The sequence below is a fragment of the Numenius arquata genome, chromosome 8, assembly GCF_964106895.1.
Source record: "Numenius arquata chromosome 8, bNumArq3.hap1.1, whole genome shotgun sequence".
Taxonomy (NCBI): domain Eukaryota; kingdom Metazoa; phylum Chordata; class Aves; order Charadriiformes; family Scolopacidae; genus Numenius; species Numenius arquata.
In genome coordinates, this window is record NC_133583.1 from 1,169,965 (window position 1) to 1,186,696 (window position 16,732).

General features: G+C 43.7%; 1 protein-coding gene across 1 annotated transcript in view; it reads right to left on the reverse strand.

Moving 5' to 3' along the window:
- Positions 1-1,490: 1,490 nt before the first annotated feature.
- GRM7 (glutamate metabotropic receptor 7) overlaps positions 1,491-16,732 on the reverse strand; it is a 264,649-nt gene continuing 249,407 nt past the window's right edge. Inside the window, exons 9-10 of the mRNA XM_074151217.1 lie at positions 6,925-7,171; positions 1,491-1,561 (exon numbers count right to left, since the gene is read on the reverse strand). Coding sequence (XP_074007318.1) covers positions 1,491-1,561; positions 6,925-7,171 — 318 coding nt within the window. The remainder of the gene's footprint in view (positions 1,562-6,924; positions 7,172-16,732) is intronic.

A 16,732-nucleotide genomic window follows, 5' to 3' on the forward strand; every position in this document is an offset into this window, starting at 1 on the left:
ACATTGTACAATAATGGTACATGGAAAAAACAATTTTTAGAAATCTGTGTGAGCTCCTAATTCTTCAGGTTTTAAATGGTTTTTAAATTTTATATAAAAAAGTGACTTCTCCTTAGACTTAGGGTGCCTTCCATCTCTCTCCTATTCTTCTCATCCCCTTCCTTGAGCAATTTCATCTTCACATAGTCGCCCTTTGCTCTTTCACATTTGATTTGCAATAATGCTTTGAGTGGCCCCTTCTCCTCTCCCACTACTTTGTTATATTTCCCTTGACACCAGCCACCATCAACCTTTCTGACTCCAGCCCTCCAGTGAGGCAGGTCATTCTGATGTTCGTAAAGAGCTTCACACCTTAAATAAGGCTTTCTGCCTGAGCTGGGTAAGTTAGAATAATGGGCACGATTCAAATACAATAAAAAGCAATTTGAACACTTTGCAAGAACTGGAGTTGAATTGAAACTGGAGCTGTGGCAATTTACACCAGCTAAAGATATTAGTATTTTTTTCCCTGTGACTCAGATACTCAATTCAAGCAGCATTCCTACCTTTGCTGATATAAGTTCTCACCTATTAGAGCTCAGCTAAACATTGGGAAGGCTGTATACAGCAATTTCTTCTGGCACCAACCACACAGTACGGCAGAAACCGGGCCATTACCTTCCATACCTGGGCAAAACCTCAAAGGAGTGGGCAAAGCCGTCCGAACACACACACCGAATTGAAGACATGAGAAATAATTATTAATGGTTATTAGTTAATTGTCTCCAATATCAAATGCTCCTCATTCCCCTGACCTCACTAGAAAAGCAGCAATTCCTGGCTGATGAGGTCACAAATACAGACTTAGCTCACAAGATCACCACGGAGGCAGCCACAACACTCAGGAAAAGCCAGCCCTCAAAAATTGTTCACTTGTGGTTATTCGGGAGCGGTCAGTGGGATCACCCACAGTGAAACACAAAATATTTTGCAAACTTTTTTTTGAGTCATTTATAATTTTAGAGTAAAGGAGATTGCTCACACGTTAGCAAACTTTATTTTTATGCTGCCAAGCAACCCTGCTGGTAAAGCTGCTAGAAATGACTCAGAAAGTATTTTGTTAGTGGTTAGATCTGATTGCCATAATTAACTTCTGATGATTTGTTTGTTCCTTTTAAAAATTGTTATCAAATATCTCCATCTCCAAAGGCTTTACTGGGCCCCACCTCCACTGGTGGGCAGTAGAAGACCACCAGTCCCTTGTCTCGCTGGGGCACAGCACAGGCATTAAAACCACCCAAATCCTGGGTCTCCCCTTTTCAGAGCAAACCCTTCACACGGGAGCTTTTGGTAAAGGATGTGTGAACAATTTTTAAGTTAGATACTTGTTTTAACACAGCTGCACTAATGCACATTCCTCGTTTATTCATGTATATAATAATAATGATGATTTGAGAATAAAGTAATAAGAAGCTGGATTTTTCCTTACCTTTTTGGAAAGCAGGCAAAAGCTATACAGTAGGTGGAAGAGTGTACCAAGTAACAGATTTTTGAACACTCTTTCTTACTGGTGGTATGCAGTCTACAGGAAAAGTAAATACATTGGTATGTATAATACGACTGTTCACAATAAACTCTTCAAATTTTTCCCTGTCACGGAGGCCGCGATATTAATCCGAGTGAAGAGCTCAGATTAGAGCAGCGATAGTGGGAAGGCCGAGAGGCGCCACTTCACAAAATTAACTCTGGGCTAGAAATAAATGAACCGGCTCGTGGAAGTTCAGGTACCTCTGAACATGGGAGCAGCTGCTCAGAAAAGAGCACGTCTGGTTGATTTTTTATTTTTTTTTTTCCTCTCCCCTGAACAACCTCTGGAATATTTGGCTTTAATTTAAGGCTCCCCAGTCCTTCCTCACCCATGGAGTCACTCTTAGCTTCCTTGGCATCATGTACAACCATTTTAGGGTTTTTCTTCAGAAAGATGGGATGTGGAGCGCCATAGCAGTGATGTTAAGGATGAACACGAATGAACACAGAAACGCACCAGGGCACAGCAGGGAGCATTTGCACAGTGGCGTCCGAGACAGGAGACGGTCGTGCTCCACGTACTCTGTGGGGAGCCCACACAGCCAACGTCCACTCTCAATGCGTGGAGGAAAGCGAGGATGGCCCTGCGCTGCCCTCGCTGCCGTTGCGATAGAGAGGGGCTGGCAGCCCACAGGAACCCACTGTTTTAAAATGGAAACACACAAACGGTGCCTGGTCTGTCTGGGGACAACTCGCCCTGGAAACTGAATCAGCTGTCAAGTAAGTTCTACTTAATGCTAAATAAATATTGTCTTGAACACGTCTGCACAGGTACCGAGTCCTCACAGCACCTGACAACTTACAAGTCCACAAACCTATAACCCTACTGAAAATTAGACTGAAAATTGTAAGTTTTCAGACTGTAAAGTTTTCTGGCTGGTCCATGGTGACACCTTTCCTTTGCCACTTCTCAACAAATCTCAACTAAACCCTCAGGGAAAGTGGTCTCCTCCCAGGAGCTGCTCTGTCTTTCCAACAGTTGTTTGTCACTTTGATGCCCCCAGTCTTTGCCCCAGAGATGCTCCACGTCTCCTGTTCAATATTGTCTGCTACTGGGTACCCTGCAATACTTGTCTTGATCTCAGCGCTGTATTGCGTTTATAGCAGGGAAAAAAGGGAAAAAAGGGCATAAACTTGAGCATAGCCATTCTCATAGACTGTGAGATCTTCCCCATGAGACTGGGAACATGGACACTGGAAGATCAACACTCCCTGTGCTGCCAAGTCCCAAAAAGTCTTGTTTCCTGCCAGAAAACATCTTCCCAGAAGAGCTGCCCCCCAGGAGGCCCTCGGCTCCCTTCCCATGGCTGCTCCAGGGGGAAATGCAGGAAAACAAACACCCTTCCAGCAAGGTCTCCTCATCCAGCCTGCCAGGAGCACAACCTCCTCATCACCAAACAACCGAGAGGCTGATCTCCCTCTCGCTCTGTTTTGGTAAAACCATGAATTGAAACAGGTTGCTAGGGAAAAGGAGTAATTACGTGCAAATCTCAATATAAGTTAAGTATGGGTTGGAGGTTCAAATGCTTTTCTCATAGTCTGACACTCTGCTCTGGCAGCAGAAAGACGAGCAGAAAACTGGGCAGAAGCCCTCACTATCTCTTCAACTTCGGGCTTGATGAGAAGCGGCTTCTCAAGGAGTGTGAAATTCGACCAAAGGCACATGAGAGCAGAATGAACTCGTTACACGGATGGAAGCTGCTCCACACCAAATTCTACTCATCTGAATCTGCCGCAAACAGGGCTCAGCAGGAAAAAGCTGTTGAATGAGTAAAAGCATGCACATGCCAGATGGCAAACTGGAATGATTGAGAGAGTTTTGATAAGTAACGCAGTTTTAGACGGAAAGGCTTGGCCTTAATATTTCCCATTCAGCACAAAAGCCCTCCCAGGACATGGCCGGGGAGCTCAACTTGTGAAATTTCTTGCTTCCCATACATCCTAAATAAAAACCTGCCACACGGTGAGTCCTTACTCCTCCTGGTGGGTGGGATAGAAGGTCACTGCATTTTAAGTGATTTCCTAGATTGCACTAACTGCACGTTAGTGCAGTTTCTTCTTTTATGCTCATGCTCAAACCTCAGCCCTTGAGCCCAGCCCTCCTAAGTGCTCTGCACATTTTTTCTGAGCTCAAATTCCTGCAGATGACCCCAGAGTTGTGTGCGGCATTCCCACACCACTGCTGAGGACCACCTGCTCTTGGAAGCCACTCGGGTAATTTATAAGCCTTCCAGCTTTACATGCCCGTCTTCAGTTCATTAGGCATTTGTTCTTTTAGAATTTACTAAATCCTGGAGGTTTTTTTCAAGGCTATTCTTCTGTAAAACCATCCATATTTTGGTTTTGGTTGTGACTGGCATATACATAGGACTGACCATAAATTTGGGCAGAGTCACCAAACTCCCCAATGTTTGGAGGTACATGAATCCCACGCAGGTGGCTCGGTGTGAATCGCTTCTTAGGAGATAAGAAATATTTGTGTATTTTCGATAGAAATGGCAACTCCAGTCTCCAGTACCCGAGCAAGCAGTGAACAGCAGCATCACCAGGAAATACAACAGAAAATCGAACTGGAAAACCCAACTGTGCTTTTGCACTTACAAGAAAACACTTGGTATCAAAGCCAGATCCACATCTCAGCTTTGCACGGTGCTGATGAGTCTCAGACTCATCCTTTAATCCCCTTCAATTAATTAACTTCCAGCCTAACTTGGTGAGTGTCAGAGGAGCCTGGAGCAGAACTCACAACCAGGACTTCCCACCCCTGTGCTCCTCGGTTAAATTACTATGAAAACATCAAAACCTTATTTATTTACAGAGACCACCTTCAAAATGTAGAGAGTTTTACTCGGATGACACTGCCTTTTTTGGAGCTCATTACTATTCTTTTCATTTTTTCCACCTAAAAATGGAACTGCAAACGTTTTTTTACACAAAATACTCAGATTTTCTAAAAAGAGACTCAATTCAGGTATTCAAGGAATTACTTGTCTAGACGCACATGCTGAGTGTTGCCCAATGAGGGGTTGATTGACAACCTATTGACCGCTATAGGAGAGCTCCCAGTAACTGTCGCAGTAGCCTATGCTAGGACTAAATGTACCCAAATACTTTAAAGTACAGCAGTAGTTTATTTCATTTGATTTTCTAATAATTTTTATTAACACGGGTATCCAGGGAATAAAATACTACTAGTAGGTGCAGCTGATTATAATATAAACAGATGGTACTATATATTAAAATAATTAAAAGACTTAAAAGAAAATTTATTTTCTAAACCATAAAAAATTTAAAAGCCTAGTACTCGGGGAAAGGCATATAAATTAATACTATTGCACATTTCCTGACTGGCTAGGCTGAACAAACAAATTTATATGCTTTGGAATCCTACGTGTAAGCAAGTGAGTTCATGGAAAGCATTCTTCCTTCACGCACACTAATTTCAAAGTTGCGAGGGTTTCTTTCCCAGTGGACTTTACCCAGTTTTAAATCAGTGTTAACGAAACTGGGACTGAGGACTGGATGCTTAAGGCAGAAACCGGTAGATCTCAGCAAGCAGGGGATTATGTCCCTTACTTCTGCCTCTTAAAAATATATTCTAGTATATACTCCTGGATGAAAAAAATGTCATATTTTACTAGGAACATGGTGGGTTAAGTGAGCAAGATTTCTTTTTAATAAACGTATCTCCTTCCCAGGGAAAAATCCGGCTGTTCTTGGGCGGCAGGGGGGGTGGAATATTCTCAGAAGTCTGAAAACAGCAAAAAAATGCAGCACAGGAGAATGAGACCAGGAGGGGAAGCCCAGAGTCAGAAAGCCCCAAGCCGTGGTTCCCACGGGGGTCTACCTCTGTTTCTACATTGAACATTTTGTCATCAGAACTTTCCTATTTTTCCTTGTTCAAGTCTTTGGGTGGAAATTTTTAGGTTTTGATTTTTCTGGAGGAGAAATTAATTCCACCCATTTGACCAGAAGAGCAATTAGTGAAACGCAGTTCAGTGACACACACTTTCTAAATCCCCTTCCCTCCTCCTCTCCCTCCTCCTTTCTCTCCCTGCATCCTCACAGCCGTTTCCTGACCCGGCTGTCTCAGGGACAGTGATGCCCGAACACCTCCAGGAGTGGTTGGGGGGTTGGACATCACTAGCAGCAGCTCCCCAGTGAGGAGATGTGGGGACTGGAGCTAGTGGAAGGGGTTCCTTCACCAGAAATTCAACTTGGCAGAGGACTCTGCAACTCTCTCTCTTGCCGGGTAATACCCTAACGCGGGAAATAAATGTATTTGCTCTTGCAGTGAGGGCTCTATTCAGGATGATGGGAGGAGGCCTAATAGGGTCCTCAGTTTATGAGAAGCATTTCCTTCCTGCCTTATGTCAGAATCACAGCTCAGACAGTTCCGTTTCTGAAGACAAATTTTGTCTTTCCAGTTAGAATATATTTTGTATACCTGCATGGTAAGACATCAGAGAAAAATACTCCAGAGGTGAATAAAGGGAGGAAAAGTGCTGTGTCAATAATTTGCTGGCTGTTTCCACTTTGCTTTGGCAGCAGAGTTTCTGCTTTGAGGCAGATATTCAGGCGGCGGTTAATAGACAAGAAGTGGCAGGGATTTCAGCAGCAAATGGATGAACGGATCATGGGCAAGGAAAGGGCATTTCCCCACATTCAGATCTGTTTTTCATAAAAACTGCAGACATGTCTAAACCTTTCCAATATGCTACAAAGTTGTGCAGCTGTCTCCTTCCTCAACTCCTTCCAGATTCAAATGCAAATCAAATTTGATGGCCTCAGTATGTAATTTTGTGCTACAATATACCATGCTATGCACATTAAGGAAACTGGAAGCATCTTTTCGATCTCTTTTCCTTTTAAATCAGTGGCAAGATTTGCATTCACTTTTATGGGACCGGATGAAATCCTTAAATGGGAATCTTCAAGGATTGGGAGATTTTTGCAAAGAAACTTTGCAGGAAACAAAACTGTAACTGAGGTTTGCAGAGTTATCAATGAGTTTGGTCCTTGTCCCTCCTTTCAACCTGCCTGGTTGAAGTTCACGGACGTGGAGTTGGACACGGGCTGAAGGGTCCGGCACCCAGGGATGCTGCTGATCTCTCACTCACGGAGGAGGGAAAGGAGGAGGGGTCACTCACAGCTACCAAATGGCTTGTGAGGAGCTGCTGCCAACTGGCACAACTCAAAAAAGCCGGGAGGAAATAGAGAATTCAAAAAAAACCAAGAAGCATCAAAAATATCTTTAACTGGGAAGACCGAATAATACAAAGACCCTAACATTCAAATATTGGTCAAAGCCTCCAACCCCCCCAGGCAGCCATCGAGCAGAAGGTGGGCAGTACTCACTGTTGGGGTCTACGTTCTCACACAGCTCCGTTTTGGCTTCGCCGTTGGGCCGGTCGCTGGGTTTGTGCGAGAGCCGTGAGGACATGGTTGCTGCTGTCACCACAGCCTTGAAGCTGCGTTTCCGTTTCTGGACGTTGAGCTCGGGGTGGAAGATGATGATGTACACCTTCGGCATGTAAAGCATCCCCAGGGCCACTGAAGCACTTAAGTTCATGGATATTGTAAGTGTGGTAGTTTGTATGTAGAGCTAGGAGACACAACACATGAGACACTATTACAAATAAGATGACTGGGAAGAAGGCTGTAGTATTTCAAACATTAAGTAACCATTTAAAAGCAATTTTTTCATGGGTTTGCAACCGAAGATGCGTGAGCTGGGACCTTTGTGCTGCAAACCACTGTGAGGTCCAACCCACATCAGCTACTTCATACATCTACAGCCTCTTTGGAGGTTCAATGCTGGAAAGGAATTGAGCCTTTCTCAAAGTAAACTTTCCTTAACAATACAATTTCTACTGTATCCTTATAGTATAGCTTCCGTTTGTTTATTTAAAGAGTAAAGATCAGATCTGGATTGAAATAATGCTGGTATCAATTTAAGTTTAGGTCTACTGTAAGTTATAGAAGAGGAACTATGATAATTCAGATTAGTAAAAAAAAAATCTTTAAAAAAAATTGAGGAAGGTGGGATTTTTTTTTTTTCACTATACTTTAATTCTCTACAATTCATTGAAATAAGTTTGCAGAGAATACACAATGAGTTGTGTGCTTGTCACATTCAGCTATGCTTGTTACAAAAAAATAGTATATATGCAAGTCAAAGACCAGGTTCTGCCGAGAGATGAGTATTCAGAGAAACCACAAGGATTCAAAATGTACTCTGCAAATATAAAGGGGTAGAAAAGCCTTTTTTAAAAAAAATTATCTTTCCAGAGGTTACACACCTAATAGATAAACTAGAACAATTCTCGTGGCTTTAGAGGATTAGGCAGAGTTAAAAGCACAATACAGGTGTGAGGGAGCTGAAGAGGGAGGGAGCAACGTCTCTGCAGATCCTCTTCAAAAATTAAATACACAGTAAATCCATATAGAAGGGAAAATCATTACACATTGAGGGTGATTTCTTCAGAACACTGTTTCCTCTTCTCCCCCTATTCAGTGCTAATCAGTCTGAATTTCTGATGGAAAAACTCCATGAATAAATACAATGGCAGAGTAAAATGCTGACTGCTCAGGTATTTCCAAATTCCCATATTTAGAAAAATATGAATGTCTCCAGCCTTGCTAGTTATATCTGCATAACAGTTGTTATTAGAGTGATTAAGGCCACCACTGGAAGCAATAAAACACCTTACAGAAGACATTAGAAACATGCTGTGCACGGATGCGTCTCCGTGCAGATGCACACCAGCAGAAACTGAAGTGCTTTCTCGGTTTCTGTTTACTCATTATCAGAAGGAAACAACACTGATGTTGTCAGAAATTTTGCCAAAGTCAAAAAGTCTTGGAAAACAACAGCTCCCTGTAGGAGTTTTGATGAACTGTGTCAGTTAAACAAAATAACTTTGCATAGACACCTATGTCAGCCACACTGTGTGTGACAGCAACAAAAAACCCTAGAAAAGCAGGAGGAAAGATGCATTTTGAGTCAGAGCTACTTTCAAAAGCACTATGTAGTAAGAAGTTTTCAGATGGAGCCTCAGTAGATGTATTTCTTACCTACGCATGGCATTGTCTGAATTTTAGAGCAGCCGATGGGTTGGGTATGCAATCTTCCTCTTTAGAAAGAGACAGTAAGAACAAGTGAAGATCACAGACACCAAAAGAAGAAGGGGACCCTCTTTGTGAGCTCCTTTGGAACAGGACACGCAACCCGCACTGAGGCCACCTCCTCTTGCGCTGGAGCCCTGTAACTACATTTGATGGGGTTGTGGTCTTGCAGGAAGGACCCTTCTCTACAGGGTCTTCCATGGGCTCCACCAGTGGGGATCTGGCCTGACTTGGAGGTTACTCACCCTGGGGATCATTTGACCCAACATTTTCCCCTTAATCCTGGGCTCCTGAGATTGCCAAAGCCGCAACCAGCAACACTTTCATCTGGGTGCACACAGGTATTAATTTTTATTTCCTTCTGCTATTAAGGGGTTGAAGGTTAAACGATTATTTTGTGAGCAGGGTCTCTTACAGCACCAGCCAGCAAAGTTTCCTACCTTCCAAATGCCGATGGGAGATAAAAGGAAAGGGAGAAAAGAGCTTTTGTAGAACAAGGCAAGATGAGTGACACGCAATGCTTCTCATGACAAATGGGAGCTTTATAAAGATAAGGGAAACTAATAGATATGCTTATTATGCAGAGCCTTAGTTTTATGTATTTTATCTCTGCTTTGTGGTTTTACCAGTCAAACATAAAAATGCAGTTTACATGAAACTATTTCATTTCTTATTTCACTTCTTCTGATAAACTCTCTGAAAGCATTTTAGATGAATGCAAATGGGTGACTTAAAATACAAAGGATAAGATTTAACCGACAATGGGAGTCTAATAATTCATGCCTGCCTTTTACAGCTGGCTGGTGAAACCTGGTAGTTTCCAAACCCGCGATCAAATTAAGAAATTAAGATGCAGATTTAGTGACAGATGCTTGAACTCGACATGAATGAGAACTGGGATTGAGCTAAGTGTTGCCAGTGGAAATCAAAGCTTTCTAAAATCAATGCCGTGCTGGTCTCTGCAAGCCCACTCCCGTGGAGGGCTGAGAGCCACGTTTGCTACGACGCGAGGACAAAGTCATTCTGGAGGGTCATCCTCACTCACACCTCCCTCCTTCTCTCTCTCAAGTAGACTCTGAATTTTGGCAAATTTTAACTTGATATTAAACTTAACACACCGCTGTTACAAATGCGTCAGACTTTGAAGCAGTGCACTGGAGAAAACTCAACCCTAAGGATATCATTCACATGCAAAGGCACCTAGATTTTATCATTTATTTTACATAAAGGATTCCCATTTGAATTTTAGATTTCTACATTTTCCAGATTCCTGCTTTATTCATGCAAATGATGAAAATTACCTTCAAAAACCTTGAGAGAAAATTAGACTGGTCTTGAATACACACATCTAATACCCAGCAATTTTTCTAGAACAAATGATATCAATGGATGATTTTGCATGAGCTGGGATTACTCTCAGAAGTAAAGCGCTGCAGGATCAAGCCTTTTGGTCTCTGCTAACCCAGTGGATGGATTTCCAGCTGCTGGGCCATAATAAGGGAACTTATAGCTGCTGATCTTAGAAAAGTCTCTTTAGGAGTCAGAAATACTGTTTTTGTAGGCCAATGCTTTGCATACACAGTCTAATCAGGAGCAACTGCTCCTTTTATCTAATTCAGCTTTCTAATTATGCAGTGAATTGTGTTATTTTGTAATATGGAAATAAAGTGGTAACTTGAGATATTTTTGGACTTGTGTTATCACAAACCAATTTATCTCACTTTTATATGGGAATTAAAACAAATGTTCTTACATATAAAGTAGACAGTTTATAAATCTCCCAGAGGGCTTCCAGGTCATCTGAAGATTTCATCTCATTCTCCACATTATGTTGTGCAAATATAAGAATGAGAAACATTTTTTTTTTTAATAAAAATTAAAATCAGCTCCCACTGCATTATATGTTTGCAGAAATATGGAAAGTAAAAAGGCTTGAATGCAAATGGGTTCTCAGACATTTTAGTGTCTAACGCCCCTATCCACTGAAGTAACCGTGTCATTTTAAAGGTGAATAAAAAAAGGAAAATACCAGTTTTCTAGTGAAACCTGTGCTTCTGGTACTTTGACTTTGCTTAGGAAGAACCATTGCCCTCCCTCCAAGAACGTCGTTGGCCTTTTGTTACCCAAATCACTGCAAGGGGCTACATCATGTTTCTCATAGAGCAACACCAGCTATCATTACGGTGAGCTACGGCCAGGACCCAGGACAGATGTCGCTGTACAAAAATCTCCAGTCACAAAGCACCCCTAACTGGAAAAAAAAAAAAAAGCACCCAACTGAAAGAAAACACCCCAACCCAGCTGTAAAAGCAAACGCCGTTCTCATTTCCTTAGACAGCTTGATTTATGGAAGTTTCAGGCAATGGCAACTTTACCCAGGCAACCATGTCTTTCCACAAGGATCGTACGCTTCTGTTGTCTGAGAAATATAAAATATTACGAGTGAAGCAGTTCTGTCAGCTCTCTTTCCCGAGCTGGCTCAGTAATCCTCTTTTCATGCCCCACTGAGGCTTTCCAGCAGCCCATGCACATCCCGGGTTCCCGCCGCCGGCTCCCGCGGATACAGACACACACTCGCTTTCTTCACTTGGATGGTACCAGTTCAACTGCAGATAATACCACACCGCCCCGAAGCTTATCTGCTGACGACTTCCAGGACCCCTGCCTGCATCCCCATCCCTTTAAGCTTCATAATCTGCTCAAGCTGTCATTTAGCCGTGCCCTTTGGAGAACAGAGCAGTTTGGGGAAAAAAAAAAAACACAAAACTCTTTTCCTAGATTAGAGGGTTTAGAGCGCTTAGGGCAAGTGTTTTCCCTTTTCTTTTAAGCTAATTTTATTCTGGGGAAAAAAAAAATAATCACAAAAAACCTCTGTGGGTACCAGGCTCCAACATTTTGGACCAAAGGGGAAAACATCTGGCAAATGTTCCAGAAGACAGGAGAAGACAGGGAATTCCAGCTGCAGGAGGTCACTTCATAGATGAGAGAGTGTGACCACAGCACTTATCCTCTGTGCTAACCTTCTGCTCCTAACGGCGTTAATATAATCCACACCGTATCAGGAGTTTATCATAGTTTTATAGCATTTGAATATTTTATAAGCAAAAAACACATGCTCATGCCAACACACACTCCATAGTCACGACAAACAGTGCTGTAACGTCAACGTAGGGCACTGCGACACAGCCATCAGCTCCGTGATCTCACGTGCTTGTTCCTCAGGACTGTTGTTATTCGAGGGTAGGAATGGATGACTATTTAATACGCTCTTTTCTCCTCACTTTTCAACCTCTTAATTCCATTGCTCAATAAGTATACCCTTCGGTCCCTCTTGTGAAGATATAAAGCCGACTTTTTTTGTAAGATTTTTACCGAATTTTGCCTGTTTTGTGCCTGTTGTACTGCCGGGTGTGTACTCCTCACCAGCACGTGGAAGACAACCGTGTTCCTGTGCAGAGCTGAGCATCAGCGGTGCTTCAGAAGCACAACTTGGCAGCAACGCGAGACAGGCAGCGGTATGTAAATCACGGCGCTCACCAAGTTTCACAAATGACAACGGATGCTACCCAAGGGACGTTTGATAAACAAATCATAGTAGTTATGCTGATTGCAGTTATTACTGTACAAAATAGCAAGGCACGCAAATAGCCTTTGTGAAGTGTCTGTGGGAATGTCACAGCATCAGTCATACCGTTTAATTATAAATCCTGTGCTTAGCAATTATACGAAAGGTGACACTGAAGAAAATGATGGGATTTTAGTTTCAGGAAATTTCCCGTTGGTGGCTGGTTGTTTTGCGGGCTGGCAGCACCGGGGTGGGCTATCAAACACGCTCTGCTTGTGGCCACCCCTGTCTGAGCCACACAGCCCCGGCACAGGGGGAACGCATGGCACAGGGGACACCGAGGCTTTGGGGCACGTGTGCAGCCCCGTGACATTTTATTCTATTTTATTTTTCCAAGCCGGTTTTCAAGCTAAAGCCCATGTTTGTTCTCCAGCTCAACAAGGAGCTCGGTGTGCCCAGCAGGGATCATTTTGCTGGCTGGTTGCAGCAGAGCTGAGGCTGGATGGCTTTCATCAGTGAAAAGAGTTCGTCTATTAAGTTAGTGTCCTTTGGAAATTCTCACAATAGATCAGACAAAACTGCAGGTTAAATTTGTGGATATATTTCAGTGTAATGGAAAAACAAAAATAGTTCCACGGGAACAGCAAGTACCCACAGAGTAACATCACAGTTCCCTCAGAGATATGAAAGTAAAGAAGATTAAAGTTTGGGAAGTAGCTCCCCAAATTACTTTTCTTTACACCCACTAATAACAATCACATCTCACTCTTTCATCAGCTCTCTGCTGGCCCTCACTAGCCAAGAGCTGATACCAGCACGGCGCTGAAATCCAGCCACAGGAGCAGTAAATATTTATCCTGTGGTGGCAGCTCCGCAGTAACAGGAGGGGACGCAGGACCCCAACCCCCGGCCAGGAACCCAGCCACCACCCCACTGCACCAGAAATGGGACAGTGGAGAATTCGGAGCCCAGAAGAAAAAACCTCCACACACAGGTGGGGAGAAACATTTTGCCTTTAAATTCATTTTGTTCTCAGGGAAGTTTAAGACAACTCTGTCTTCCCAAAGGTTCATGTGCCTTTGAAGGCTTTTTTTTTTTTCTCTTTTCTTTGCTAACAATAAAATGACTAAATATCACAGACCGTTCTGTGCTTTTTTTAGATGTGAGCTCTGTGATTACCCTTACTAAACAGAAACTTAGAGTTGCAAATAAACTACTGAAGTAATAACTAATAGATCATCACAAAAACACGGTGTGCCTGGGTGAGTTTCTCTCATGCGTTTAACCAGAGACAATTGTTGTTCCTACCAAGAGAACAAGGGGGGAACTGAGGAAAGATTCAGATTTGAAGAATCACCACTGTTGAAGCAGAAACCAAAATGTCATTAATCTCTCCAGGAAACCAGCCAAGCCTTGCGTGTTACACACAATGTAACATCGACTCATCAGCCAAGCTTCCACAATGTCATCTCCAAAGGTGACCAAAACCAAAGTGGCCCTTAGCAGGAACTATTGCATTTAATGACAATATTCTGTTGTCCTGGACAAGCGAACACACAGGGGACCCACTCTAAGAATTACTTCTGTAAATGTCAGCTTCGAGGTGTGTAAATAACCATTCACTGGTGCCCAGTGCTGCTCTGGTTCTGGGAGGGATTAAAATTCAGCATTTGGCTGCTGCCATGGGTGCAGTCAACACAGCACACGGTGTGGTGCTTGGGATGGGCAGAGGGTCAAAGATGTCCCTGCCCCGTTAACCTCAACGGTGCAATGCAACCTACTTTACTGATACGGTCTCCTCTCCGACAGGCACCAGCTTCAAAAAATACCTGCAGAGAGGCAAAGATCCTTCTACTTTCCCTGGAGAGCCCTTAGAAACAATCCCAATGGAGCAGGACTCCCTGAAAGGCAGCAGTCCTTGCATGGGATATTGCTTCATCAGCTCTCCTGCAGACTTTGATGGGTGCTTCCCTGAAGCATCCCCATAGCCATGATGCTCCGTGACAGCAATTGGCTGAAGTTGCCAACAAGATGAAAATGCCTCAAATAGAAGCATCAAAAAGACCAACTTGCTGAGGGCAAAATCAAAGTCAAGTCAAGGAGCTGGATGCTCCTGGAGATCTCACCGTTGTAGCTCTAAGCCCACCTCACTTCAGGATCCAGCATCAACTTGCTATGAATAGCATTTCTAAACAGAAGTGTAACCCATCCCACTGTTACCTTAATTATTCTGCTGTGGAAGGTCCATGTTCATGGCCAGCACCCTGCACGCCTGTGCTCCCAGGGTCCTTGCCTCTGTGCCCCCATCGCCCCTGTACCCACCTCCGTCCCCTCTCCAGCACACGTTTCTGCGGAGGAGGGATGGCTCTTGCCCCAGCTCATGGTGACGAGAACGGACGCTCCTTGGGTGCCCACAAGAAGCACCACCACTGCTGCCAACAGCAGAGACAACCCACAGAGTAACCACAGCTGCTTTAGAAACAGGGATCCTCCCCTGCCCAAGGGAATTGTGGATGGTTGGCAAATGCCAAAGCAAGCTTTGATGTTGGATCTGGTATTTCTGGCTGCCTGATGGCAACCCGTGTTGTTCTGAAAAGTCGCTCTAAGTCACGTCACGAAGTACAGAGGTCTGGGAGAAGATCGTGCCTAGAGCGGTGAAATTCCCCTTGTCACAAACGTGTCAAATGGGATCTCGTTCCCTCCTGACGATACGGTGAAACATGACAGACACCGTCGCACAGGTATCATGCTGGGGGAAGAGCGCCGGAGTGTGATAATGCTGATAAACTCTGGGATGTGCTCACAAGTGCCGTCACGTTGGCTGCTCCTGGTGGTTACTGGCTCGGCGAGGACAACATTATGCACCAGAGTTATTCAGGCAATGGGTGTGATGAATTATGTTCCAATATGTTTCTAGCAGCAGGAGGCTCAGCACACCAAAGGGAAAATTGGGGTCATATTCTGAAAGATTACCACCTGCAGAGGCCAAATGCAAAGGCAGACAGCACGGCAGTAAACAGGTCTAAAAGGACTAATTTCCAATTCCCTCTGCCTGGCACTGTAAAACTGCTCCTTCTAATGTCATGCTGCCAAAGCCAACTTAAATTTTCATGTCTTAAGTGCACCCGACATCTAGTTTTTCGGCTTGCCTTTCGCAGGCAAACATGCAGAGTGAAGACGAAGCAAATATATGTATTTTGAATATATTTTAGTTATTTGAGCTAAATATTTTATACAGCTTGTTCCCTTATAATAGGAACTTCCTTATGCAAGATATTTGCATACATCATAAAAAATAAATATTTATGGCTTATATCCATAACTTGTATGATAATTCAAAATACCAAATGTTAAAGCATTTGCTCTGAGGGTTACGATGCAGATGCAGGAGGAGGAGGAGGAATTTTGTCTCTCCAGCCTTTGAGAGAAACTCTAGCAGCTTATCTAGAAGGAAATTAAATTATTCAGATAATTGGACAGAGCAGTGATGGAAAAGCATGTTGCTGCTTTCAAAGGGCATCAAATGGCTAAAAGAGAAATTGAAGCACTATCAAAGACAATCCCGCAAGTCAAATGGTTTATACAGAGTATATTCGGCAGAGACTCCACATCCGCTGGAGAACAGAGCTGTCTTCACTTTCTGTATCAGTTACAGAGACAATAAAGATGCCCATGAACTACTTACAGTCATTTGGGAGTTGCTCAGCCAAGAAATGAACAGCGATGGCCCCGGCTTAAGTCAACAAAAGATTAAAGTTGTTTCGAATTTGTGACTCCCTGGCACTGCCTGCGTCCTCCGACTTCACGAGGATTTCTCTTTGAAGTAGAAATTTGGCGCAGAAGGATGTGCCAGCAAAACATGCTTCTTGCAAGGAGAGCAGCATTGGAAGCGAGGTCCGTGCATCTCCACCACTGAAATCTCCTTTTGGATTCATCTTCTCTTGGCTTTTGCTGTCCCCGGGGCGGTGATGAGGGTGGTGGGTGGGCAGCCAGAGACGTGGGCCAGGCTGTGACCCACCTCCAGGTGACAACGAGGACGAGCCCTCCCAGTCCTGTACCTGTCACCATAGGAACCAGCGATGGAGAGCCGGGAACCAGCTGCACGTACCCCTCCTTGTATTTTTCCTTCTCTACTAATTACACGTCTGTAAGCTGATGGAAGAATTGATGAAAGGGATGATGTTTTCTCATGGCGACCTCAGCTAATGTGCTGTTACCCAGTGTGGACGCCTGTCCACAGGAGGAGTGCCCCGAGACCCACCAAATCATTTCACCTGGGTCACTAAAGAGCCTTCAGGTGATAATAAATTTCAGTGACAGCTGCATTTGGCTGTATTTCAAGCACAGAGAGAGGCAAACAGCTCAAGAAATCCCATTATCAATCCTCAGAACTGTCTAATATCTCTTGCTTGACATTCGTGTTTGTTAGAATAGCTATAAAATAAGTTACACATCGCTAAAAGAGACAAACAC